The 27,424-nt window shown below is 55.5% G+C and overlaps 1 protein-coding gene and 1 non-coding gene across 8 annotated transcripts in view; one reads left to right on the top strand and one right to left on the bottom strand.

The window, feature by feature from the left end:
- Positions 1–238: 238 nt before the first annotated feature.
- KCNN1 (potassium calcium-activated channel subfamily N member 1) overlaps positions 239–27,424 on the top strand; it is a 38,614-nt gene continuing 11,428 nt past the window's right edge. For 4 of the 7 annotated variants that reach the window (XM_044948319.2, XM_044948320.2, XR_006553567.2 and 1 more), the window contains exons 1-6: positions 9,297–9,513; positions 15,544–16,026; positions 16,709–16,804; positions 19,842–20,260; positions 20,701–20,709; positions 23,190–23,331. In XM_044948319.2, the coding sequence (XP_044804254.1) occupies positions 9,340–9,513; positions 15,544–16,026; positions 16,709–16,804; positions 19,842–20,260; positions 20,701–20,709; positions 23,190–23,331 (1,323 nt within the window). In that variant the 5' untranslated portion in view covers positions 9,297–9,339. Of the gene's footprint in view, positions 393–9,296; positions 9,514–15,543; positions 16,027–16,708; positions 16,805–19,841; positions 20,261–20,700; positions 20,710–23,189; positions 23,332–27,424 lie in introns of those variants that run through there. The other 3 variants (XM_025293835.3, XM_044948321.2, XM_044948322.2) reach the window with 2 other exon arrangements.
- Positions 22,071–22,143, bottom strand: TRNAW-CCA. The gene has a single exon. It is a non-coding gene; the product is annotated as a tRNA-Trp (tRNA).

The following is a 27,424-nucleotide window of genomic DNA, read 5'->3' on the forward strand; positions in this document are numbered from 1 at the left end:
GCCCCAGGTCTCAGTTTCCCCACCTAAAAAATGAGTGCCGCGGGCCAGCGGCGGCAGAGGGTCCTCTCGGCTCTTGGAACCTGGTCGGAGATTTGCTGGCACGCCCCTGCGGGGAGGGGGCTTGCGCGAGACGGGGATTCCCGCCCCCCACTTCTAGAGCAGCGTGGCGGGGGAGGGGGGCGCGCGGTGGCAGCCGCCGGTTGCCTCTCCCTCGGCGCGGTCGGCGCCCCCTCCCCGGGCGGCGGGGCGGGGCCCGGAACGGCGGGGAGGGGGTCAGCTCTGCGGCGGCGCGCACACTCCCTCCCGGCTCACACGCCCTTGCCCGGCCCGGCACTTGTCTTCGCGCTCGGGCCAGGCGCTGGGGCTCCAGCTGCCGCGGCCGACTCCGGCCGGTGAGTAGGCAGTAGAGGGGTGGGTTACAGGGTGGAGGTCTCCGCGGCGCTCGCCGTCTCCCCGGTGGGAGTCTCGGTCAGGGTTTGCCCGACTCTGAGAATTCAAAGCGGGAGCTGCGGAAAGGAAGGAAACCCCTTTGCATCCCTCTCCCCACTCAACACCAAGCCCCGAGTCAGCTCCAGGGCCCCCAGCCCTGGAGAAGGGGGCTTCCGCTCCCGGAATTTGGGATGCGGAGACATCCTCCCACGGAGGTGAGGGTGGAGACATGCGGACCCTCCCGCGCGGCCCTCAGTGTGCTGAGAAGGGGGAGGACTGGTCCCACTGCCCCCTCCCCACTTCCTCCCTCCTCCCCTCGGGTCTTTCTCTCCCAGTCTGTGGCCGGGATTCCCCGGCCGGCCTTGCTGCGGAGTAGAAGGAAACCCCCACCTGCCAGCCTACTGTGCGTTTGAGCGCCTGCTCTTTGGAGCTCGCGGCTCTTCTCTCTTCTTCTCTGACCCCCACCCCCACGGACAGGGAGAGAGGCCCAGAGAGGGTTAGCACTTAGCCAAGGTCACGCAGCTGGGCAGGAGCAGAGCGGGGGGTTTATGGCTCACTAACCTTAGAAGCCAGCGGGTGGTGTCAGCTCTAGGGTCCTCCACTCCCTGCGTTTAACCACAGGTGTGAGGGCCCTCTCTGGGGGCCCAGGAAAGGGAGGAGGGTTTCTGTCATTCTCCCCAATCTCTCTGCCCTGCCAGAGGCCCCATGGGACTGAATGGAGAACCCCACACCTCCCCACCCCACACCCCCGACCTGGCTCCTTCCTTTTGGCTTCCAGGTCTCTCATGCCTCCTAGCCCCACTCCCCAAGCCAGCCCAAGACCTGGAAGGAAACCCTTTGGGGTGGGGGGAATTCCAGATGGGCAAGCCAAGCATTGTGAGCCTATAGAATAATTTCCACTCTGATCACTCACCCGCTATTGACTTTCTACAATTCCCTGCCCTCCGAAGGGCCAGGGTCAACTTCAAAAGGTCCCCTGGCTAGATCAGGCAGCACCAGAGCCATGAACCTGGCCATGAGCCCCCACCCCAGACCTCTGGCAAAAGAAAGGGCGGCTGTGATGTTCACGGCTGGCTGAGTTTTCCCTTCAGTCCTGTTCTGAGGTCTCCCCCAACCCTGCGGCACCATGGGACCATCATGTGTCCCCTTCTGCCCTCTCCTCCAGGGCGGGATGAGGGTACTGTGCTCACAGGGGGCTTCTGGAGACAGCGAACTCCGTGAGGGAGCCTCAGTCCCCAGGACAGCTGCAGACCTGGGAGAATTAAGGGGCAGCCAAGAATAAAACTGGTCAAGCTGGGGATTCCTTGACTCCTTTATCCTCACACGAGCCCATGCCAGCCTCACCCACCCAACTCTTCCTGTGGTGAAGGAATTGGTGGGGGTGGGGGGGGGGCACGGGAGAGGAAGATAGGGACCAGCACAGGCAAAGGGTGTCAGGGGAAGGAGGGGGGCCTCCAGGGAGGGGGGTCTAGTGTTGGGGGTGTATCTACAGGGGTTCAAAAAGGGGTCCACAGAAGGAAACAGGCCCCCACCTGGACAGACGGTGCCACTCCTGATTACAGGTTTCCCTGAAACTTACATGGTAAAACTCAGCTTGTCAGAGCACAGATCTGTTCTAAAGACCCAGTCTGGGAGCCTCCTGGGATCCTGGCTCCACCCCACAACCCATGTCTGGTCCTTAAGGGTGGGGGGGGGGGAAGAAAAGTGGTCACAGCCCTCTGCCAGCCAAGTGGTAGCCCAGTAGGACTAAAGCAGACAGCTCCTTTCATCGTGTCTCATCAGGAAGACCCCTGCACTCCAGGGTGAGTGAATCGCAAACTCAGGTCACCTTTGGGAGTAGGGGGGTGGGCCAGGAGTTGGATAGAAAAAATGGTGACTTCAAAGTGCCAACCTTTGAAATAATACTACTAATATAATAATAATAATTACTGTCATGACCGTGTGTTCTAGAGTCCCCTCTGGAGAGTCACTGTCCACTTTCTCAGTTCAGTTGTGGCTGGGAATCTGCTCAGAGAGGCTGAGTGATCCACCCAGAGTCACACAGCCAGAAGGAGGGAGTTGAACTGAGTTGGAGTAGCTCTAAAACCCCCCGTAGTTTCCACCACCCAGATCCTGTGAGCTCACTCCCTAGAGACAACCCTCAGGGAGCAGCTCCTCTGATCGTTTTTCTCCTATGAATATTGACTGACATTCTGGGCTTGGCAGTGAGCTGCTGGTATGGAGGGGACCAGGTGCCAGTGTCAAATGTGTGGGGTCATCAGTTGACAAAGACTAAGCAGTTATGGTATGCCAGGCCCAGGGCTGGGCACTGGGAACACAGTGAGGAAAATAAAACACAGAGATGTGTTAGAGAATGACTGAGGGGTAGGAGAGGCTTCCGTAGTTGGGCCTCTCCAGGGAGCTGACCATGAGCTGAGACACCAGAGAAGAGGTGTAGCCAGTCAGGCAAGAGCAGCATACCAGGTGGAGGGAACAGCACGTGCAAAGGTCCTGAGGCAGAAACGAGCTTGGCATGTTTGAGGAAAGTCAGGAGACTGGTGTGGCTGGAACAGAATAAGCAAGCGGGAGAGAGGAGGAGGAGGAGAGTGGGGGTTTCTGCAGGCAGGGGCTGTGGCGAAGGAGTGGACAGCAGAACAGTGGGGAACTGTGGACGATGTGTGAGCTGGGGAGAGATATATTATGATTTATGATTTTCAAAAGCCCCTGTGGCTGCCGTGGAGAACAGGGACTCCTGGGGCAGGAGTGGAAGTGATAGAAGGCCAGAAGGGAGGCCAACGGGGCATCTGAGTAGTCAGTTCGGCTGGGACCAGGTTGGGGCTGCAGGGATGCAAAAAAGTGGGCAGATTCTGGACTGAACTGGGCATGGAGGATTAACTCTTTGGGGCCAATTTTCTGCCTGATGCTGAGAGGCCACGGGGAGGGAAGGAGGGATTCATTGTGCCTGGGGGAACTCTAGGAAGGCATCCTGGAGGAGGTGTGCTTGCTCTTTGAGCTGGTCTTTTTTTTTTTTTTTTTTTTAATTTATTTGTCTGTGGCAGGTCTTAGTTTTGGCACTTGGGATTGTTGTTCTTTGTTGTGGCATGCAAACCCGTAGTTGCAGCCTGTGGGATCTAGTTCCCTGACCAGAGATCAAACTCGGGCCCCCTGCAGTAGGATCGAGGAGTCTTAGCCCCCGGACCACCAGGGGAGTCCCTGTTATTGTTCGGTCGCTCAGTCAGGTCTGACTCTTTGCAACCCAGTGGACTGCACCATGCCAGGCTTGCCTGTCCTTCGCTAGCTCCTGGAGTTTGCTCAAACTCATGTCCACTGAGTCCATGATGCCATCCAACCAGCTCATCCTCTGTTGCCCCTTCTCCTCCTGCCCTCAGTCTTTCCCAGCACTGGACTACCAGGAGAATCCCTGAGTTGGGTCTTGAAGGGAGTTTGCCAGTGGCCAGCTGGAGCCATGCTGGGGATCTAATCATACAGATGCTGTGAGGGCCACATGGAACCGCTGAGCACTCAGAATTAGCAGCAGCATGATCATATTTTAGCAAGCAAAGATCCCTTCTGGGACCTGGCAGAGACTGGGCTGGAGCCCAAGGGGCCAGGAAGGAGCTTTTGAAATGGTCCAGATCAGGACTTCCCTGGTCATCCAGTGGTTAAGACTATGAGCTTCCACTGCAGGGGGACAGGTTTGAGCCATGGTTGAGAACTAAGATCCTGCATGCTGTGAGGTGTACCCCCCCGCAAAAAAAAAAGGCCAGGTCATGATCAGGCCAATAGCAATGGGGAACATCCAGTCAGCCGTCTCAGTGTTTGTGGCACATTTAATTGGGATTAGCGCCCTAACTCCTCCCCTTGCCCTTGGAGGGTCCTCATGCCCTGTTCAGGAAACAGGCTCAGAGAGGGACGGCCCCTTGTCCATGACTATGGTAAGAGTTTTTTTGGGCAGCCATAACAAATGTCTACAACCACGGTTGGCTTAAAACCACAGAAATGTATTCTGTCGCATTTTGGAGGCCAGCGGTCTGAAATCCAGGCATGGTAGGGCCACATTCCCTCTGGAGGCTCCCGGAGAGGTCTCTTCCAGCCTCTGGTGGCTCCAGATATCCCATCGATTGTGGCTGTCTCACTCCAATCTCTGTCTTCACGTAGCCTTCTGCCCTGTGTGCGTGTCTGTATCTTCATGTGGTCTTATAAGAACACCAGTCTTATTAGTGCCCACCAGATTGGCGCCCACCCTAATGCAGTATGTGAAAGTGAAAAGTGTTAGTCGCTCAGTCATGTCCAGTTCTTTGCAACCCCATGAACTAATGTAGCCCACCAGGCTCCTCTGTTCATGGAATTCTCCAGGCAAGAATACTGGAGTGGGTAGCCATTCCCTTCTCCAGGAGGATCTTCCCGACCCAGGAATTGAACCCGGGGCTCCCCCATTGCAGGCAGATTCTTTATTGTCTGAGCCAATAAAATTAAGACATCATCTTAATTTAACTACATCTGCAAAGACCAACAATGCGATCAAATAAGGTCCTGTTCTGACGTCCTGGATGAGCTGGAATTAGGGGGAGGGATACTGTTCAAATCAGAAGAGCCACACACTTCATACTTCAGAATCAAGCCTTGTGCCGAGGCAGGGGCTGTAGGGATGGGGACAGAGGGGTGGGCTGGAATGAATTCAGAAGTGATCATGGACTTGTCTGTCAGATGTGGGGGACTCTGGGGAGGAAGAGTTAGTCTGGAGCCTTCGAGCCCGAGAGTGGCAAGGGCAGGAGGGCAGGCTAGAGTCTGGAGCAAGGATGCAGCTACCAGCTGAATGAGCAAGACAGCCCCAGGGCAGATCCCCTGGTGGGTATGGAGGGTCTCCCTGCTGCTCACGGGAACTCTGTGCTAATAACAGAGGCTTCTCTGCCTGCGTGCCACCCCCAGGCTCCTATCTCCTCCTGCAGAGTAGGGACCGAGGGCTCCTTGGTGGGCTGCCCCGTGGTAAGTAACAGAGGAGGCCAGGCGCAGTCCCTTCCCACCCCTCCCTGGCCTCGTTTCCCCTGTGAGCCATCTGCAAGTGCCAGATATATTTATTGATTGATTCAATATCTTATCTTGCCCACTGGCCTGAAACCCTGCGTTTGGGGGATTTTGTGTGTCTTCATCATCACAGTAGCCCTGAAGATAGGAGGTGCTCAGTAAATGCTGACAGAATGAATGAAGCTTCTGGGGTGGGGGGTCCCTGAATACTGAAAAGCCCAGGAACAAACCCTCTGGAATGCCTTCCTCCCCCAACCCCCACAGTTGCCAGGACACTAGAGGGATAAACCCTTCATGACTTCTGCTCTGCTCAGAGTCCTGCACACGGCCCCGAGAGTGGGACCCCTGCTTGCCTCTGTGACCCCACCCCACCCCACTTACTCCTTCACTCTAGCCCCACCGGTCTCCCTTCTCTTCCTCCATCACATCCTTCTCAGTAGGCTCGCCTCAATGCCTTTGCCCTTGCAGTGCCTTCCTCTGGGTGTACCCTTCTCCAGCTTTTCTAGGGCTGGCTTCTTGGCCCGCCTTCAAATGTTCCTTCTTCCAAGAGGCCACCCCAGAACACCCTAGTTAAAGGCTCCCACCTCCGTTCTCGTTTTCTCAACTTCACTGGATTCTTTGCCAATGCTTTTTTTTTTTTTAAGCTATTTTTCTTTTTTTTAAGTTAATTTATTTGGCTGTGCTGGGTCTTAGGTGTAGCACATGGGATCTTCAGTCTTCACTGCAGCATGCAGAATGTTTAATTAGGGCATGCAGGGTCTTTTAGTTGTGGTGTGTGAATCTAGTTCCCTGACCAGAGATCGAACCCTGGTCCCCTGCACTGGGAGCTTGAAGTCTTAACCATCAGACCACCAGGGAAGTCCCTCCCATGCTTTTGTGTGGAAGCCTTACTAGTCCTTTACTAGTAAAAGTTGTTCCCTTCCTCGAGAAGATCAACTCCAAGAGGGGAAGATTTATACCTGTCTCAGACTGCATCCTCAGCACCACACTTGGAGAAGAAACTCGGTGGGTGTGTGAATGAATGAATGAATGTGTGGATAAATGAATGAATGAGAGTGAGTGAATACCTTCCCCACTCTGCTATTCCCACACTCACAGGGGATTCAGGGTCCCGCCTCCTTTGAGGCAGTCTTTGGTTAGACCCAGGATGGGTCTGAGACTTCTGTGAATTTGCAGCTTGGGGGTAGGAGGGAGAGGTGGCCAGTCTGCCCCAGCTCAGGCCACTGCCTCTCTGGGTGCTTCACTTCCTGTGAGGTTCTCCAGGTCTGCACCCAGACCCACAGCCACTGCCCTGAACTTGTGATCCAGCCCTCAGGGCCCTGGAGGAGAGGGTTCATGTTTAGCCTCTACCCCGTCACCAGTCTGTAGGTCATTTCCTGGGGCCTGAGTCCTGAGGGTCTCCCAGCTGAAGTTCATGTGCGTGCTCTTTGAGTCCCTTCCAGCTAACTGTGGGCTGCTGAGAGGCTCTGGAATGGAAACTCAGATATATCCCACTCCGTGTGTGCTAAGTTGCTTCAGTTGTGTCTGACTCTTTGTGACTGCCCCCCCACACCCTGGACTGTAGCCTGCCAGGCTCTCTGTCCATGGGATTCTCTAGGCAAGAATACTGGAGTGGGCTGCCATGCCCTCCTCCGGGGCTGGCCCAGGGGCTGAACGTGCGTCTTATGTCTCCGGCATTGCCAGGCGGGTTCTTTACCACTAGTGTCACCTGGGAAGCCCAGGGCACTACCTTTATTCACCTCTGACCTCTGTCCACCAATGCCAGCCTTGTCTCAGAGGGATGAGATTCAAGCAGACAACAGGGCCAACTTGGGCAGAAGGTGATGGGTCACCAGATTGTCCTAAATGCAGCTCCGTGAAGGAATTTCCTGATCTCTTGGGGCATGTGAGCCCAAAGGAGAGAAAGGGATCTTTCTAGAGAGAGAGAGAGATGGTAAATACGGAGCCTGCAGGGTCTGGTAGGATGGGAGGAGTGGACGGGCCTCTGCAGCCTGCGGTCGATGCTCTTGTGAATTTCTGGATGTTTATACAGTGGACTTGAATTCAGAATGCATTGGATACTGCAGCGGCTTCCCAGATGGCGCAGTGGTAAGAACCCACCTGCCAGTGCAAGAGACACGGGTTTGGTCCCTGGGTGGGGAAGATCCCCTGGAGTAGGAAATGGCAACCTACTGCAGTATTCTTGCCTGGAGAATCCCATGGACAGAGGATCCTGGTGCTCTACAGTCTGGGGGATGACAGAAGAGTCGGACACGACTCAGCACACACGCACAGTGCTGCAGGGGCATGACAGCAGTCTGTGCAAGCCTGGGTGAATCCGTAGGCACGACGAGAATGCTTTTTGTGGGGCAAGGACCCATACGGGGGCAGGCACAGGCTGTCAGGGGCCAGGGCATTGAATGCGACACAGGGATGTGTGCCAGACCCCGAGGGAGATGTGGGTGGTTCCATCACTGTTGTGCTTTAGAAAGAGGGCCCAGTGTCTCAGGCAAGGGAACGGCAAGTGCAAAGGCCTGGAGTGAGCTGAAGGGAGTCTGAGGAGGCCTGGAAAGGGGGGCTGGTAAGTGGATGGAGGGATGCAAGATGAAGCATGTTTGAGAATGCATCCCCTTACGGTTCCCAAACCCTACTCCTGGAGCCCCTATGGACACAACAGGGCATCGGGGGTCCCCAGGCCTCCACTTCCCAACTAGCATAGATCATGGCTAGGCCTTCCTTAGGGTGCTCCCAGCAGGCTGGGATAAAGGACAGGCTCTGGAGATGAGGGACCAGGAGTCCCATCTGCTGACCCCCCACCCATCACCTGGCTCCGCTCACCGTCTCACCACCATCACTGACCCATGAGACTACCCCTTCCCAGGCCACTCATTCATTCAGCCCAGCTATTTTCTGGGCACCACAGAAAGAACAGACAGCTGCCCCAAGGCAGTGATGAGCAGTCAGATGTTTCTGACCTGGCCCAAAGCTCAGGGCCAGGAGGAAAATAGATGGGGTTGGAAAAGAGACAGGGGAACTGCTGCCCCCAGGAGCCCTCAGGCCGGGGAGGACAGAGCCAGGTTCAGCCACCCAGCTGACAGGGTGGGGGTAGGGTGAGGCTGCCTGAAAATGGAGGAGGTAAGGGCTCTCCACCTTCCAGTCCCCAAGGCTCCTCTGAGTGTCCATGAACATAGAATCTGTGTTGCCCAAGGTCATCCTCATTACCCGGGGAAAGGAGCACCATTTGGGGAACCAAAAAATAATCTCCTGTTGGCCTGCCATCCTGGCATTGGTTTGGGGAGTTTAGGACTGGGGGAGGAGGCTAAATCTGAGTGGATGGATATTCTCCTCTCAAAGAAGATGGCCTTTGCCCCAGCAAGCACCCCCCACCCCCAGCCCTGAAAGCCCCCACACCCAGCTCCAAGGCACGTTCTACTTGCCATCATCTTGTTTCGCCACCCCAAGACCCCCGCCCCCACCACACACACACAGCGGAAGTTTGACGAGGTCATTTCAGGAGGGAGGTGGCCAGTCACTTTGCAAAGTTGTCACCTCTGCAAGTGCGTGCTGTGATCAGCCCCCAGGTGCGCAAATGTTGAGAGGTGGCTGGTTTGGGGACCTGATTTTGGAAAACGGGTAGTTAGGAGTTCTCAAAGACGATCGAGGACGGGAGTTTCGCTTCGCCGTGGTCCTCTCCAACGCGCGGGTCAGGAGGGTGAGTTTGAGGACCAGCCGCGCTCTGGGGGGCGAAGGGGGCACCGGGGAATGAGGGATCTTTAAATGGAGGCGGGGCTTGCGGGGTCGCCGGGGGCGGTGCCAACCCGGGCTCGGCCAATCGGCCGCGCCGCTGGCGTCGCACCGCCCCCTCCTCTCCCGGCCCGGGCGGGAGCTCGCACCCCCCGGCCGGGCCCGTGTACAGGGCGGCGGGGGATGCGAGCTCTGCCGCTGCCCCCGGCCCCACCGCCCCGGGGCCTCGCGCCCGCCCGCTGCTGCCCGCCCCGTCCGCAACCCCGGCCCCGGCCCCGGCCCCGACCTGGGGGTCCGTGGCCGCGTGGGTCCCTCTCCCTTCCAGCCTCGTCCGCCCTCCAGAGCCGCGTCCCGCAGGTACTGAGTGGTATGGGCAGGGGTACCCAGAGAGACATGTCCCGGAGTGAGATGCTGTTTGGGGGAGCGGCCAGGAGGGAGGATTTCCGTGGGGTCCGCAACCGAGAGGACATCGCAGTGGGGGAATGTGTGTATGTGCACCGCCCGAGTGAGTCGATTCACGGATCCCCATCCTGGAGGGGGAGGGTACTGGGTTCACTTTGGCGGGGGCAGAGCAGTGAGTGTCCAAACTCCATGGATCCGGTGGGGGAGCTCTCGGGGTGGAGGCAGTGACCCAGGACTGACTTGGGGGTGGGAGGAACGAGACCCTCACCACTGGCCCTTGTGTCCAGCCGTTAGGGGCAGCATGGCAGGGTTCGTAAAACTGGTCCCCTAGCTCTCCCAGGACAGAGGTCGGGTACCCAGCACAGCGCACTGTTCTGGCTGTCCTGGAGGGTGGGGCCTCAGATGTGAGTGCTGGAGGCTGGGGGTGCGCCAGAGATGCTGATGGAGTGGAGGGCACTGGGGAGAGCAGGCTAGGGCAGGCTAACTGCACCCTGATGAGTGGTGAAGGGCGGAATGCCTAAGGGATGGGGCAGTCAGCCAACGACTTGCTGCACCCACTCTCCAACAGCCCAGAGGGTGGGAGGACAAATGGATCCTGTCCGCCTGGCAGAGCTAGGGCCTGAAGAGTGATGGTGGAGGAGTGTCTTGGGGTCCTTCCCTACCCTCCGCAGGGACACACAGCCCACAACTTGCCCACAAAACCTACGAGATTCTGCCATGTGCCGCTCTATCCACAGTTCCTGGGAGCAGTGAGGTGGGCGTTTTGCCCCAGGGAGGCTCTGCCTTTGAGCGTAATGGGCAGGGGGGTACTTTCTCCTGGTCCAGCTCTGAAGGACAGATTGCAGTGTTGGGCAGTGGCACCACAGCGTACCCATGACTGTGTGCTAGGCATTTTCCATGTGAGATCTCATTTCTTTCTGGTCACCGACCCTGCTGGGTTGGCACTAAGATGCCCCGTTACTAAAGAAGTAGCTGAGGAAGTGGCAGTGACCTAGTCCTGGCTGAACACCCAAAGGTCCCTCTGTAATCAACCCATCATTTGTAAAAGAGCTCACTCGAGGGCCTTTGCTGTCTGGTCATTTTCTTTCTCTTCCTGTTGGGTGGGAAAGTTCAGAGGAGCTGGCCTCCTTGGTCCCTGCTGCCTGCACACTTTCTTCCCTACTTCAAGAGCCTTCCTGGGCTCCCCCTGCCCCACTTGGCCTACAGGTTTCCCACAGTATCTCTTGAAATGGTACAGAAGGCAGGGTCTGCTCATCTCCTTACCCCAGCATTCAGGGAACAGAGGTCTTGTGCCCCAGACATATGAGACAATTTTAGCAATTCCAAGAACCTTCAAAACCAAATACAGCACAGGGTGTTTCTCCCTTTTTAGAAGTCCTTGAAGAACTTGGGGCCTTCACCCAGAAAAACACACCCTTTCGTGGACATCGAAACCTTGGCTGGGGTTTTATAGGAGTTTCTGGTTCTTTGGGGAAACTCTGAGGATCCCGGGGACCCCACCTTTAGGGCCAGGTTGCAATGAGGGAGGGGAAGGTGAACCTGGGGATGAGTGGGGTCTCTTGTACCCAAGGCCCTCTGGTCCCACCCAGTCTTTAGATTATGGGCTGGCCCCTTTTTCCGTGAGATCTCAGCCAGGCCTCTCTGTCCTTCCGCTTCCTATGAGGTCGTGGGAGGTGTCAGACAGCCACCACTCCTGTGCCCTGAGTTCTGTGGTCCCTCAAGGGTTGTGCCAGACTGACTCCTTTTCCAAATAGTCGCTGGTCAAGAGGGATCCAGACAGATCCTGCCACCCCCAGACTGCACTAACTTAGCCCTTCCTGGCTGTGTGACCTCAGGCAACGTGCTGAACCTCTCTGAGTCTCATATCCCATCTGTAAAATGTGAGTAAGAATGCCACCTGCCTCGCTGAATAGCCATAGGGATTAAATACAGTAATTCTGACCAAGGTCTTGGTCCGCCTGGAAAACCCCATGTACGGAGCCTGGTGGGCTACAGTCCATGGGATCGCAAAAGAGACACAATTGGGCGACTAAATAACAAATAACCGCATTAACGTGATGGGCCCTAGGAAGGTCCTACAGGCCTCCGCCCTCCCGGAAGTCACCTGCTGCCTATCCGCATGCCCCACCCCACTCCCTCTCTGCCCAGGGCATGTCAGGACGCGGCTGCCAGGCAAGGAGGAGCATGGCCGCCGTGTGGCTGAATTTGGCCTGTGTGTTAGGTGGCTGAGTCACATCCCCAAATTGCATCTTCATCGGTGCGTTTCAGAAGGTCGTTTGCAGCGCCCCCACCCCTTCCCGGTCCCGTCTGCCAGGCCATCCCCTCTCCTGCCTGCTCTCCCCAAGCCCTGGGCAGGGACCCTTTTGCACCTTCAGGAGGGAAGCTGGGAGGACTGACTGGGTTTCCTTGTCTCTTGGGGCAGAGCAGGGCTGGGGCTGCGGTGTGTGTCCCGGGGGCAGGCTCTTAGTCCCACCTAGCAGCTCACAGCCGTTCAGGTGGCAAGCAGGGACCGTAGCCCCAGAAGAAAGTGGCGCCTGACTGCTTGTGAAGACAAAGAGAGAGATCAGGGCCAAGATCAGCCTTATAAACTGTGAAGTGGTGGGCCTGCAGGCGATCAGTCCATACAAACTGTAATGTCCTGGGCCCACGGGGGGCCAGCTCTTATAAACTGTGAAGCGTCAGGCCACAGGTGGCCACAGCCTGGTTGGTAGGATGGATGGAAGTGGGACGTGTCCTAAGACTCATGTTTCTTGTGTTCTTCCTGTGTGCTGGCACCCTCGTCTGGGGACATGTAGTGAGTGGGACAGACGCTGTCTGGGGGCGGGGTGGACATGGACACAGGTAGTCCTGCAGTGCGTGCGGTGGTTGGTGCCCTGGCCAAGGTCACCCGTGTCTCGCCTGGCAACCTTGCTCATTGTGGTGTGTCTTAGTGTGACATTGTCTGAGTCTCTCACCCCCAGGAATGTGGTTTCAGGGCCACGGAGGTGTCTTGTCTCTGCACGCAGCCCCCTCTCCTGAGCCCCAGCACATGCCAGCTTAGCCTTTTCCAAGAGGACAACACTGGACCCACAGCCCACTGCCGCCTGGTGGCAGAATACTGATGCAGAATCTGCCTTGTAAGGAGACGGATCCTTCACTGCACAGTGAAGGGAAACTGGTGCCTCAGTTTCCCCATTTGTACAACAGGCCAAATCCTAGGACCCCTTTTTTGGGGATGTTGTGAGAATTAAGGAGAAAACTCTGCATGAAGGACAGAGCCTGGCATGTAGTGGGTGTTCAGTAAACACAGGCTGTGGTGGCAGCTGGGGGTGCCTGTGGGGGTGAGGAGTGAGAGAGTGGGCTGGAGTGGGTGAGCAGTGCAGGGTCTGGCAAGATTGGACTCCAGGCAGGCTCATCCTGTGCATGTCACCGTCTTCAAGGTCCTTGCTCCCGCACGTGACACGCGGGACCTGGCCCCAGGCAGGCGCAGAATCTGAGGATATCAGAGCATATCAGCCTGTCTGCTTCTCGGTAGCCAGTTTCCTTTGTGGGGAAACTGAGTCTGGCCCAAGGTCACAGGACAGACCAAGGTGCTGTAGAATCAGTTCTGGGGTCTTCTTGTTTTTTGGCTGCATCGCATGGCTTATAGGGTTTTTAGTTCCCCAGCCAGGGATTGAACCCGTTCCTCAGCAGTGAGACCACAGAGCCCTAACTCCCGGACCCCCAGGGGGTTTCCTGGGATCTTTTTCTTTTTAAATTTTATGTCTTTGTTTTTAGCCACACCTTGGCTTGTGGGGTTATAGTTCCCTGACCAGGGATTGAACCCAGGCCCTCAGCTGTGAAAGCACGGATTCCTAACCACTGGACTGCCAGGGCATTCCTCAATTCTGGGATCTTAGAATTAAACCCTGGATTGTTCCTTTGGTCCTGGAATCCAGGCAGGAGGGAGCTGAGGGTCTCATAGCCATAGTCACGGTCCCTAATATCTCCCTGGCCATACCCTTTGACTGTGTAAGTATGTTCAGGCCTTTGGACAACTCTATGTGGTGGTGGTGGGGAATTGGAGGCTCAGTAGAGTGAGATTAATTTGTCCAAGATTCCAGAAGTCAGGAGTCAAGTCTGGGTCAGAACCGTCTCCTGACGGCTCACTGCTGGTTGTTCAGTTGCTAAGTCGTATCCAACTCTCTGCAACTGCATGGACTGCAGCACGCCAGGCTTCCCTGTCCTCCACTATCCCCTGGAGTTTTTCTAAACTCATGTCCATTGGGTCAGTGATGCCATCCAACCATTTCATCCTCTGTTGCCCCTGCGTCTCCTCCTGCCTTCAATCTTTCCTAGCATCAGGGTCTTTTCCAATGAGTTGACTCTTCTCATCAGGTGACCAAGGTATTGGACCTTCAGCTTCAGCATCAGTCCTTCCAATGAATATTCGGGACTGATTTCCTTTACAATTGACTGGTTTGATCTCCTTGCTGTCAAAGAGACTCTCAAGAGTCTTCTCCAGCCCCACAACTCAAAAGCATCAGTTCTTCAATGCTCAGCCTTCTTTATGGTCCAACTCTCATATCCCTACATGACTACTGGAAAAACCATAGCTTTGACTATATGAACATTTGTCAGCAGAGTAATGTCTCTGCTTTTTAATACACTGTCTTGGTTTGTCATAGCTTTCCTTCCAAGGATAAGTGTCTTAATTTCGTGGATTCAGTCACCATTCACAGTGCTTTTGGAGCCCAAGAAAATATTAATAAAATCTGTCACTGTTTACACATTTTCCCCTCCTATTTGCCTTGAAGTGATGGGACCAGATGCCATGATCTTAGTTTTTTGAATGTTGAGTTTCAAGTCAGCTTTTTCACTCTCCTCTTTCACTTTCATCAAGAGGCTCTTTAGTTCTTCTTCACTCTCTGCCATTAGAGTGGTATCATCTGCATATCTGAGGTTGTCAATATTTCTCCCGGCAATCTTGATTCCAGTTTAAGAGTCATCCAGTCCAACTTTTCTCATGTACTCTGCATATAAGTTAAATAAGCCCGGTGACAATATACAGCCTTGACAATTCTCTCCCAGTTTTGAACCAGTCCTCCGGTTCTAACTGTTGCTTCTTGACCTGCATACAGGTTTCTCAGGAGACAGGTAAGCTAAGGTAAAGTGGTCTTACCGTAAGACCACCTTAAGGTAGTTCCAGATGGCTTATTTAGGTGGCCTCTAATCCTCCCAGGCGAACCAGCCAGCAGAATTCCATCTTGAGGCTTTGAGAAGTGTTTCCTGAGTGTCGCCTGTGTTTATTGCTTTTAGCGTCCATTGCTTTAGGTACTTGGAAGCACAGAAAAGTCAATGGGCAAAAGCCTGGCAGGAGGGTGTTCCAGGCAGAGGTGCAACAGGTGCCTCAGAGTGTGCAAGGGCCCTGAAGCAGGACCAAGCTTGTTGGAACCTGGTGATGGGGAGATCAGTGTGGCTGAAAGGGGGTGACTCTGGGAAAGGGAGAAGGATAAGATGGGATAGCGGCCTCCTGGCCACACGGAGGAGTTTTTATGCAATAGCGCTGGAGAGCCACGGGGAGGTTTGTTTTTGTTTTATATTTGTTTACTTATTTTTAGCTGCATTGGGTCTTAGTTGCGGCATGTGGGCTCTTCGTTGTGGGCCGCAGACTTCTTTCTAGTTGTGACATGTGGGCTCCAGAGTGCGTAGGCTCTGTAGTCGCAGCGCGCAGGCTTAGTTGCCCTGCAGCGTATGGGATCTTTGTTTCCCCAACCAGGATCGAACCCACATCCCCTGCATTGGGAGGTGGATTCTTAACCACTAGACCCCAGGGAAGTCCATATGGAGGTTATGAACCAAGGAGGGCCATAGGTTGGCTTGGTTTCTGGGGTGGTCGCTCAGTCCACATGTCAGCTGCAATGGGTTCATGGCCTCTCCAGCCTCAGGATGTTCTGGGGTGGGGGTCCCTAGCCATCTGGTCAGTTGGCCAGACCCTGACATGACCATGTTCCCTGTGCCCTGCAGGTCAGCGCGGGAGCCCGGTTGCTGAGCCATGCCAGGCCCCAGGCGGCCGGCAGCAAGCCCAACGCCAGCACCCACATAGTCATGAACAGCCACAGACACAGTGGCTGCGAGGGACGGCCACTAGGTGGCGGGCTGGGTGCCCTGGGCCGAGATCCTCTGGACCCTGAGGCCGGCCACCCCCCGCAGCCTCCAAATGGCCCAGGCATCCAGGTGGTGGTGGCCAAAAGCGACCCGGCACAACCCTCACCTGGCAGCCCCCGGGGGCAGCCCCAGGACCAGGAAGAGGAAGAAGATGAGGAAGAAGATGAGGCGGTCAGACAGAGGGGCTCAGGGAAGCCCCCCAGTGTTGGCCACCGCCTGGGCCACCGGCGGGCGCTCTTTGAGAAGCGGAAGCGCCTCAGTGACTATGCCCTAATCTTTGGCATGTTCGGCATCGTTGTCATGGTGACAGAGACGGAGCTGTCCTGGGGGGTCTACACCAAGGTAGGCATGGCCCTTCCCCCTGGCACCCCGGGGAGGCCCTGCTGGTCCTACTTGGCTCCCCGAGACCCCCTTGGGCATGGGGTCTGGGACCACATCGGCCCTAGGAGAGGTGGGCAGGGGATGCTGAGGGGACCCTGGAGGTGGGAAGGTGGGGGCACCCAGGGCCTCCTGTTGTTTCCACCCCATAGGGGCAGCAGGAAGGCCTCAGGTGGGGCCCGAAGTCTCCAGCCCCTTCCCTCCACCTTGCCCCATGGGGCTGCGCTTTCACTGAAGGTGGGAAGGCGGCTGCTTTTGGGTCAGGCCCGGAGGAGACAGGGGAGCACCAGAGAAGAGCTGCTTTGAGGAGTAGGGAAAGAACTTTGCCCCTTTCGAGGGCGAGCTGGGCCAGGTTATGAGCTGGGTTGTGGGTCCCCAAGTGGATGCCAGGACGGAGGGAGATGAGAGCCAAGTCAGCCTGTAAACTCTAAAGTGCTGCATCTGCTCGAGGCCTGGTTTTATAAACTATGAAGTGCCGTGCCCATGTGAGGCCTGGCCTTATAAACTGAAGTGCCACCTTGCTGTGAGCCCAAGCCTAAGGAGTAAGGACCGGAGCTTCAATTCCTGAGTGAAGTGACCGGGTTGGGGGCCAGGAGGGCTGCCCGCCTCCAGTGTCTCTCCTGCCCTCTGCTCTCTCTTTGCCCAGGAGTCCCTGTACTCATTTGCACTCAAATGCCTCATCAGCCTCTCCACGGTCATCCTGCTGGGCCTGGTCATCCTCTACCATGCCCGAGAGATCCAGGTCAGTGCTCAGTGGGGTTAGGGCAGCTCCCCTTCCTGCACCCCAGAACCCCCCACACCAGCCACCTCCATGCGTGCAAGCTCAGTTGTGTCCAACTCTTTGTGACCCTTTGGACTGTAGCCTGCCAGGCTCCTCTATCCATGGGATTCTCCAATACTGCAGTGGGTTGCCGTTTCCTCCTCCAGGGGATCTTCCCAACCCAGGGATTGAACCTGCGTCTCTTGCATCTCCTGCATTGGCAATGTGGGTTCTTTACCACTAGCACCAGCTGGGAAGCCCCCAGGACCTGGGAACCCTCTAAAACATAGAGGGATCAATAGCCACTTTATAGAAGAAAAAAAAAAAGATCTCCATGGAAACACACTGTTTAGATCACTCTAAATTTCCTGGAATGCGTATCGTCATTTTAATTTTCATCGATAATTTGGTAAAGAAGACCAACAGTGAGGGAGCAGGCAGTGGGCTGGGCTTCTGAGGTGCACGTGAATTGTTTTTGCAGCCCTGGGGTCTTCTGAGGTTTGGCAGCCATGGAGTCCAGTGTTTGTAGCCCCAGGCTCCTTTTCCTCGTCCACTGGACCTGTGTTTGAAAGATTTCTCATGTGCCAAGGATTCTCCTATTTCAGGGGTTGATCAAAACCTGGTCAGGTCCCTGGAGAGCCAAGTTCAGGGCTTGTAAGGCAGGTGTTACCACAGCAGGCCAGCACCAGGGCCTGGGTACACCAAAGGGGGTCAGATCTGGCTCCTGACTCTGGCCTTTGACCCCTGACCTCAAGGAGCCACAGCCTGGCAGGAGATGGGCATAGGAAAATCCTACCTAGGTTGTACTGTATGCAGACCTGTCAGCGGACACTCAGAGTCTGGTACACGGGAGGGATCCTCAGTCTGGCTAGGGGTTGGGTTAGGAGGACAGTGACCCTTGAAGTAAAGGAAGCAGTTCTAAAGGGACAGCTGGGAACAGCAACAGTTAAACATGGAGTTACCATATGACCCAGCAATTCCACCCCTAGTTACACACCCAGGAGAAACAACTACATCCACACAAAGACGTGTACCCATGTGTTCAGAGCAGCATTATTCACAGTTGCCTAAAAGTGGAAACCACCCAAATGTCCACTGACTGATGTATGGATAAACAAATGGTGGTCCGTCCATACAATGGCATATTATTCAGCAAAACAAAAAAAGGATGAAGCGCTGTACGTTTGCAGCACCGCAGCTGAGTTTCACACAATACAAGTATATTTTCTCGTGGGGCTTCCCTGATGGCTTAGACAGTAAAGAATCCGCCTGCAATGCAGGAGACCTGGGTTCAATCCCTGGGTTGGGAAGATCCCCTGGAGAAAGAAATGGCAACCCACTCCAGTATGCTTGCCTGGGAAATCCCATGGACAGAGGAGCCTGGCAGGCTACAGTCCACAGGGTCATAAAGAGTCAGACATGACTGAGTGACTAACACACACATGTATTCTCTCGCATCTCTGGAGGCTGGAAGGCCAAGGTCAGGTGCTGGCAGGGTTGGTTTCTCCTGAGGCTCTCTCCTTGACATGCAGGCGGCTGCCTTCTCATTTTGACCTCACACAGCCTTTGCTATATGCGCATATACCCCTCTATGCACATATACCCCTGTATATGCCCTTCTTATAAGGATACCAGTCCTGTAGGATGGGGGCCCCACCCCTATGACCTCATTTAATCTTAATTATATCTTTAAAGGCCCTATTTCCAAATACAGTCGTATTGGGGGCTAGGGTCTTAGCAGTTGAATATTGAGTGGACAAAGTTCAGTCCATAAATCTCCACCCTCTGGCCCACCTCCCAAATCCATGTCCTTCTCCCATGCAAAATGCATCAATCCCAGCAGCCCCCAAAGTCCTAACCCATTCCAGCATCAACTCAAAGTCCAAAATCTCCTTTAAATATCATCTAGGGACTTCCCCAGTGGTCCAGTAGTTAAGAATCCACACTTCTACTTCAGGGGCCCAGGTTTGATCCCAGGTCAGGGAAGTAAAATCCCATGTACTGTGCAGTGTGGCCAAAGGCAAAAAGAAAGAAAGATTATATTTCAACGTGTGTGTTCTGTTACTCAGTTGTGTCTGACCCTTTGCAACCCTGTGGACTGTATAGCTCACCAGGATCCTCTGTCCATGGGATTATCCCAGCAAGAATACTGGAGTGGGTTGCAGTTTCCTACTCCAGGGGATCTTCCCGACCCAGGGATCAAACGTGCGTCTCTTGCATCTCCTGGATTGGCAGGCTAAGTATCATCTAAAACAGACATGGGTGAGACTTGAGGTACAGTTCCTCTGGAGACAAAATTTTCCTCCAGCTGTGAACCAGATAAGCTGTGTGCTTCCAAAGTACAGTGGCGGGACTAGCATAGGGTAGACATTCCCGTCCCCGAAGCCGACAGATATGAGAGGAGAGGAGTGAGAGGTCCTAAACCTGTCTCAGACCTGCCCAGGCAAATTCCACTGGGTGTGAAGGTTGGAGAATGATCCTCACTGGCTCAGCGCCCCACCTTCCGGCCTACTGAGGCGCAACCTTGCCTCCTGGACCCTGGCTGGTGGCCTTTTGTGGCTGCCGTCTTTTTCTCAGCATAATGTCTTCACGGAGTAGCGTGTGCCAACGCTTCTCTCCTCTCCGTGGCTGAGACATACTCCATGCGTGGAAGGACCACATTCTGTTTCTCTCTCCATCCCTGGACGGACGTTGGCTAGTTTCTACTTTGGGCGCCCGTTAACAGTGCACTGTGATTGCACGCACACAAGGATGTGTTTGAACAACTGTTCTCACCTCTCTTGCCCAAATACCTAGGACCGGGAGGGCTGGGTCATTGGTAACTCTGTGTTTGACTTTTGCGGGAACGCCTGTGCCCTGTTTAGCTTGAATTGTGGCCGACCCTGGGCACTAGGGGGTTTCGCCTGGGAGGCCATGTTTGTTGTAAAAGCTGGTGCGGTTTGGGGCTAGGATCTCCCTCCCTCCGTGGCCTGGGCGTGTGTCCAACACCCACTGCGTCCTGCCTGCCCGATCTCTGCAGCTGTTCATGGTGGACAACGGGGCGGACGACTGGCGCATCGCTATGACGTGCGAGCGCGTGTTCCTCATCTCCCTGGAGCTGGCCGTATGCGCCATCCACCCGGTGCCCGGCCACTACCGCTTCACGTGGACAGCGCGGCTGGCCTTCACGTACACGCCATCGGCGGCCGAGGCCGACGTGGACGTGCTGCTGTCCGTGCCCATGTTCCTGCGTCTCTACCTGCTGGGCCGCGTCATGCTGCTGCACAGCAAGATCTTCACGGACGCCTCCAGCCGCAGCATCGGCGCCCTCAACAAGATCACCTTCAACACGCGCTTCGTCATGAAGACGCTCATGACCATCTGCCCGGGCACTGTGCTCCTTGTCTTCAGCATCTCCTCCTGGATCATCGCTGCCTGGACCGTGCGGGTCTGCGAGAGGTGCGCCCCTGACCCCCTGGGCCCTGACCCCCATGACCCTCAGGCCCACCCACGATTTTAGTGACCCCAGCGCTCCCCCAGCCATTAGTCTGACCCTGCTGAACCCCGTACCCACCCATGGCTCCGTCCCTGTGACCCCTGATCCTGCTGACCCCTCCCCCCAGTTCCTGGCCTCAGCGACTGTCTCTCACATGCAGCTTCCTCATCCCTGGGGCTCCAGCCCTGTGTCCCCAGCCACCCCCAACTCCTACCCTGACCCTCACCCCTCCGGGACCCCATCCCTCCTCCCGCTTCCCCTCCCTCCAGGGGCCCCTCCATTGGCCCCGTCTCTGGCCCAGGGTGGTGGAGGCAGCAGGAACAGGGACCCGCTCTGTCCACTTGCATCCCCCACAATTTAACCTGCTCTCCTTCTCCCCTCTGCCCACACTGCCGGACTGTAGGGAAAACATGTGAGTCCTGCCCTCAGCCGAGCTATGTGTGCAAAGCCGCCAGCTGCCCTGCCCGCCAGGAATTTAAGATCAGCTGCCACCAGGGGAGGGAGTGGAGAGGGGAGGCGGGTGTCCGGGACCCGCCCAGAGCCCATGGGCCGTGGGGAGGGCTTGTTCCAGTGCCACCAGGCGGGTCTGGGTCACTCTCAGGCCCGGGGCCCTGGGCACCCCTGGGGTCCTTGCCACCAAGGAGGGGGCAGCAGGAGGGAGTAGAGGGAAGAAGAGTTTAGCTCTGGCACCTGGTTGAGGCAGCTGGCCCCAGGGGGCAGGGACAGCTCCTTCAGTGGGTCTGGGATGAACGAGCACAGTCCCAGCCTTTAAGACCCCCATACAAGGGGTTGTTCTGAACGGCCTTGGAAGGTGCAGGGCCATCCAGCCAACTTACAGATGAGAACATTGAGGCTCTGAGGAGCTAAAGGGACACCCTGAGGGCCCAACTCCTACTTCTCTCCAGAAACCCCCCGGGGCTTCATGGTGAGGGAAGGGTCCCCTGGATCTCTCAGGGAAGGGAAATGCCTTGTCTGGGAGGGGGTCTCTCTTGCCTCTTGATGAGCTGGGTAGGGGCTGTAATGGGTGGTGCTGGCACTGGGCTTCCTGGGAGGTCCCTGGGTCGGACCTGTCCCCAGAACCCCAATCCTCACCCCTTCAGTTGTCCCCTCCCCCACCCTGCCTCCGCCTGATATGGGGCTCCTGGCAGAGAGGGCCCAGCTCTTCCCATCACCAAGGCTGAGGATCATATGAGGGCTCCTTATTCCCCTGACGTGCCTCCGTGCCAGATCCCACAGACCCGAGGGCTGGGGGCTGGGGAGTGGGAGAGGGTGCCCCGCGTCAGGCATCGCTGAGGTCCAGGCTGGGTCACTACAGGGGTGCCTGGTGAGGGCGGGGAATGGGGCAAGGCCAGGGGCAGCCAATCCTAAATTCTGAGCCCTGTGACACGCTTGACGCCCCCTCACCCACCTTGCTCCACCCCCGTGGCTCTGTCCCACCCCACCTCCTGCATGCCCCCCACTCCCTGGTCCGGGGTGACCCAGAGCTCCAGCCAGGCCTGGAGCCTCTGCGCCCATGGCTGATGGCTGATAGTTTCCCGGCTCCTCCTGCCTCCTGGGTGTGGGGTGCTGGTCTCTGGAGAAGTGGAAGCTGGTGCAGCTTCAGGCTCAGGTGCCACAGTGAAAGACGAGGCCCGGTCCCTGGTGCCCCTCACCCAGCAGGCAGCTGGAAGCCCAGGCTGAACAGAAAGGCCTCCATCCCTCCTTCCCACGTTTTGGGTTTCCTCCTTGTCTTTTTTTTTTTTTGGCCACGCCCCATGGCGTGTAGGATCTTAGTTCCCTGAACAGGGATTGAACCTGTGCACCATGCATTGGAAGCTTGGAGTCCTAACCACTGGACCTCCAGGGAAGTCTCCATCTCCTCCTTATCTTGAGCCCCTGACCCCAGCCCCATCTGCCTGGAACAGCCTTCCCCACCAGCCCCCCCTGCCCGGCCTCTGTGGCCCAAAAGGAGAGGGGTCATCTGGGAAGGGCTTCATGACCTCCCTGAGCTGGAGGGGTTTTACAAGCAGGGGACTGGGCTGGAGCAAAGCTTTGAACCACCTCCAGATCCAGAGCACAGTCCCTCAGCCTCTATGGTTAGCCTGGGGCTGACCGTAGATACCATCAGTTCATAGCCTGTGCAGAGAGTCTCAGGCTTGGCTTTGACTGGGACAAAATCATGTCCCTTTGCAAGGCCTTGGAATCTGTCCTCTTGAATAACAAAAGTTGAGTCCCAGGTCTCTGCCCAGAGCTAAACATGCTGCCGCCTTTCCCTCCTTACACCAGAAGGTTCTCAGGCCTGAAGCTGGAGCAGTTGCCTTCCACATGTTGACTGTCCTAGGACTCCCATCCCCAGGGCTTGCTCCTGCAGGCTTCTGTCTCCCCGTGGAGTCCTCCTCCCTTCTCAGGGCCTTGCAGATTGGGGAAGTTCTTCCTGGTGTCTGACCTGAATCCTCGCCTCTACTTCCTGCCGCTTCTGTTGGTGCCCATGGCCACCCGTGTTTGCATCTGTCTGTGTGTCTGTCTTTGGGAGGGGGATCGTGTGCTTATGCGTGGACACATGTGGACGCTCCCTCACCTGGACCCCTTACTGCCCCATAACGAGCAGCTTGGCAGTCAGGTGAAAGGAGGGTGTTGTAAGGGATGCTGGGGAGGAGGGTATGGGTGCCCTCTGCCCTGGGGTGTCCTCAGGAGGACCATGGGGCTGTCCTGGGCACTAACCATTGCCCCACACTGCCCTATAGCAACGCTTTGGATACTTTGAGCCTCCAGAGTGATCAGCTTCCTGTGGTCAAGGCCCCCCATGCAGTCAGATGGACCCAGGGCCCTGCCTTCCTGGCACTGCCCCTGGGGGTGTGATGATGGCAGAGAGACCAGTGTGGACTGACTAGGCCCTCCCTGGCTCCCCTTCAGGTACCACGACAAGCAGGAAGTGACCAGCAACTTCCTGGGGGCCATGTGGCTCATCTCCATCACCTTCCTCTCCATTGGCTACGGTGACATGGTGCCCCACACCTACTGCGGGAAGGGCGTGTGCCTGCTCACCGGCATCATGGTAAGGGCGAGGGCCCCTGCATGTCCCCACTGATGGGAGCTCACCCCATTTCGATCTGGGCCTGCTCAGAGTTCCTCCCTGTGTCAGCCCTCCATTGCCCCCTTCCCTCTGATGCGGCATGAAACCCACCCCTTTCGGCTTCCAGGGGACATCTCTTCTTGGGTTCTTCCAGCCTGAGTCATACAGCTTCTCCTGTGCCCGCCAGGCCAGGTGTTGCGGTCCACTCTGAACCAAGAGTAACCATTGCCCCTTTATGCCCCACAGCCCACGTAACTCACGGCCCTTGGATCCAGGGCAAGGGGCTTGATGCTTCTGTGCCTTGGTTTCCCTGGCTGTAACCAGTGCCCACTCCTTCTGCTTCTTGCAGGGACTCAGTCCCTTCATTTTTGTGAAATGCCTAAAGCCATGAATGCCTCAGATACCCAGTCAATACCCCCAACCCCTGCCATTACAACCCAGTTCCCCATCCTTGCCTAACTCTCAGGGTGTTCTGAGCATCCCACTGAGCTCCTCGGGTGTGAAGTTTATCTCATGTGACTCTGTGGGCCCAGGCAGCACCCCGTCTTCCCTAAAGTCTTCCTAAGTCAGTCTGTAGCAGCAGCCTTGTCTTTACCGTGATTTGATCATTAGGTTCCCTGCCCATCCCTTCCTTCTGGGACCTTCTTTCTCTCCAGGCTTCTTTGATCTCCATAAGTGCTTTTCCATGTTTTGAATTATGACTTGCTTGACATATGGTAGGGAAGGCCCTGGAGAAGGCAATGGCACCCCACTCCAGTACTCTCGCCTGGAAAATCTCATGGACGGAGGAGCCTGGTGGGCTGGAGTCCATGGGGTCGCTAAGAGTCAGACACGACTGAGCGACTTCACTTTCATGGCTTATTAAATCCTAGCTCCCTGACCGAAGACGGAACCCACACTTTCAGCAGTGAAAGCGTGATGTTTTCACTTCACGACCACTCGACCACCAGGGAATTCCCCTGAGGTTGGAGAAGGCAATGGCACCCCACTCCAGTACTCTTGCCTGGAAAATCCCATGGACGGAGGAGCCTGGTGGGCTGGAGTCCATGGGGTCACTAAGAGTCGGACACGACTAAGCGACTTCACTTTCACTTTTCACTTTCATGCATTGGAGAAGGAAATGGCAACCCACTCTAGTGTTCTTGCCTGGAGAATCCCAGGGACGGGGGGGCCTGGTGGGCTGCCGTCTATGGGGTCGCACAGAGTCGGACACGACTGAAGCGACTTAGCCGCAGAAGCAGCAGCAGCAGCAGCAGCAGGGAACGCCTATCCCTAGCCCCCAGTTAACACCTTCATTTTGATGCCAGAAACTTGGCCTCTGTGTACTGATTTCAAGTCAAATCTTGGAGATAGAGTTTGGGGTGAAATATAAAAGAATAGCTTTATTGCTTTGCTAGACAGAAGGGGACACAGCAGGCTTGTGCCCCTCAAAACTCTGTGTCGCCACCCGGGAGGATTTGGTGAAGGGTTTCATAGCAATATGGCTCCAGGGTGGAGTTTTCCCTGGTGCTTCAGGCGATAAAGAATCTGCCTACAATGCAGAAGACCCAGGTTCGATCTCTGGATCAGGAAGGTCCCTTGGAGAAGGGAATGACTGCCCACTCCAGTATTCTTGCCTGGAGAATTCTATGGACAGAGGAGCCGGGTGGGCTAAAGTCCATGGGGTTACAAAGAGTCGGACACAACTTAGCACCTAAACAACAACAACAAATTTAATTTGCTGGAGGTGGGGTGCTGGAGTAGATTGTAAAATAACATAAGGAAACATGCATAATACCTTTTAACTAAGAGAGGGCTGAGTCAGCTTAGCCTATAGAAGCAAGGACCCAGTGGGGGCCAGAGAAGGGTGTGTACCCCCAGCTCGTGTCCAAAAAGAAAGAGACAAAGTGCGAAGAGGGGAGAGAGCCATGGGCCTGGGGAGATGGTGAGAACGTGAGACAGTCAACGTTCAGTGAAGGGGGCCGAGTGGACCCAATGGAAACACAGCCCCTCCTTCTGCGGGAGGAGAGAAAACTGTGGTGGGGATGATGAGGGACTTTCGTAGAGACAAATGTATTTCTGTACGAAGGGAAATAAGTGGCCTGGGGAGGACCGTGGGGGGAATTAGGTTGGCTTCCTTTGGCTTGTTTGTGTTAATTTTTTCACAAATTGAAATTGAGCAGGACCCTGTGGGCACAGAAACCTTTCAAAGAGTTGCTGATCAGGGGAGGGGATACAGAGACAGGAGAGGAGCAGCCGGGAACCCACAGCGCAGCCTGGGGGCAGCGCCCCGGTTCTGCCTCAGGGACACAAATAATATCTTTGAGCTCTTCTACGGAACTAAAGCCTCCAGCCAATGGAAGACTACGAAATACTTGGTGAAGCGGTCTTCATTCCAGAGAGGTCAGTTCGATAACCACGAGAATCACAGAAGCTCATCCAGAGATCACCTGAGGCTTGGTTAAAGGGATGCAGGCCCTGCACACACTCTTGAGCAACCCCCCCACCAGCCACTGCTATGAAGAACCGTGAGCATGTCAGTCTCTCAGTCATGTCCAACTCTGCGACCCCAGACTATAGCCCGCCAGGCTCCTCTGTCCATAGACTTCTCCAGACAAGAATACTGGAGTGGGTAGCCATTCCCTTCTGCAGGGGATCTTCCTGATGCAGGGATCAAACCCGCATCTCCTGCATTGGCAGGCGAGTTCTTTACTACTGAGCCACCAGGGAAGACCTCAGATGAACTTTACAGATAAAAAACCCGAAGTATTCAGATAAGATGACTTTAAACCCAGAAAACCCGCAGTGAAACAGAAAAGCCGTGTTCTCTGCACTGGAATGAGCCTCCTTCCAGAAACTTAGTTTGGTATTTAGCCTGCAGCTCACTCCTGGCCCTCGCCTCCAGCAAATGCAGGAGTGTTTATACCCAGGGATGCTTCTTGCTTTTCTGTTACCACGTAGCCAGGTATCACATGAAGCCACACCTTGGTCTTTCAAGCCTTTCTGTTTCTTATTCTCCTGTTATTGTCTCCTCTTTCATCCTTGTCCAAGTGTGTCCCCTCCCTGTCACTGTTCCATGGCCCACCCCCTTCCAAAATGTTATAAAACACACATTTGCTCATCCTTGGACTTCAGGGCATCCCGGCATGGCCTCCTCTAAACTCAGAGTCTTTTGCTGGATGTGGCATCTGTGCTGTTGTGTGGCACGCTGGCCAGTGGCCCATCTTCTTCCTGGCTGCATAGTATTCCACATGGAGGGTCCCCATATGTTCTTGGCCCCAGTTGACAGGGATTTCTGTTTTTAAATTTTTATTGAAGTGTAGTTGATTTACAATGTTGTGCCGATCTCTGCTTATAGCTAATGACCCAGTTACACACAGAAAACATTCTTTTTATTGAATATTCTTTTCCATTATGGTTTATCACAGGATACTGAGTATAGTCTCCTGTGCTATATCAGTAGGGCCTTGTTTATCCATTCCGTATATAACAATTTGTGTCTGCTAATCCCACACTTCCACACCCTCCCTTCCACCTCCCTCTCCCTGCGGACAACCACAGGTTTGTTCTCTATGCCTGAGTTTGTTTCTGCTCTGCAGATGGGGTCATTTGTGCCACATTTTAGATGCCACGTATAAATGATACCACATGGTATTTGTCTTTCTCGTTTTTAGTTACTTCACTTAGTATGATAGCGTCTAGTTTCCCCCATGTTGCTGCAAGAGGCATTATTTGATTCTTTTTTTTATAGCTGAGTAGTATTCCATTGAGGAGAAGGCAATGGCACCCCACTCCAGTACTCTTGCCTGGAAAATCCCATGGACGGAGGAGCCTGGTGGGCTGCAGTCCACACGGTCGCTAAGAGTCGGACACGACTGAGCGACTTCACTTTCACTTTTCACTTTCATGCATTGGAGAAGGAAATGGCAACCCACTCCAGTGTTCTTGCCTGGAGAATCCCAGGGACAGGGGAGCCTGGTGGGCTGCCGTCTATGGGGTCGCACAGAGTCGGACATGACTGAAGCGACTTAGCAGCAGCAGCAGCAGCAGCAGCAGTATTCCATGGTATATATGTACCACGTCTTTATCCAGTCAT

The sequence above is a fragment of the Bubalus bubalis genome, chromosome 9 (genome assembly GCF_019923935.1).
Source record: "Bubalus bubalis isolate 160015118507 breed Murrah chromosome 9, NDDB_SH_1, whole genome shotgun sequence".
NCBI classification, from domain to species: Eukaryota; Metazoa; Chordata; class Mammalia; order Artiodactyla; family Bovidae; genus Bubalus; species Bubalus bubalis.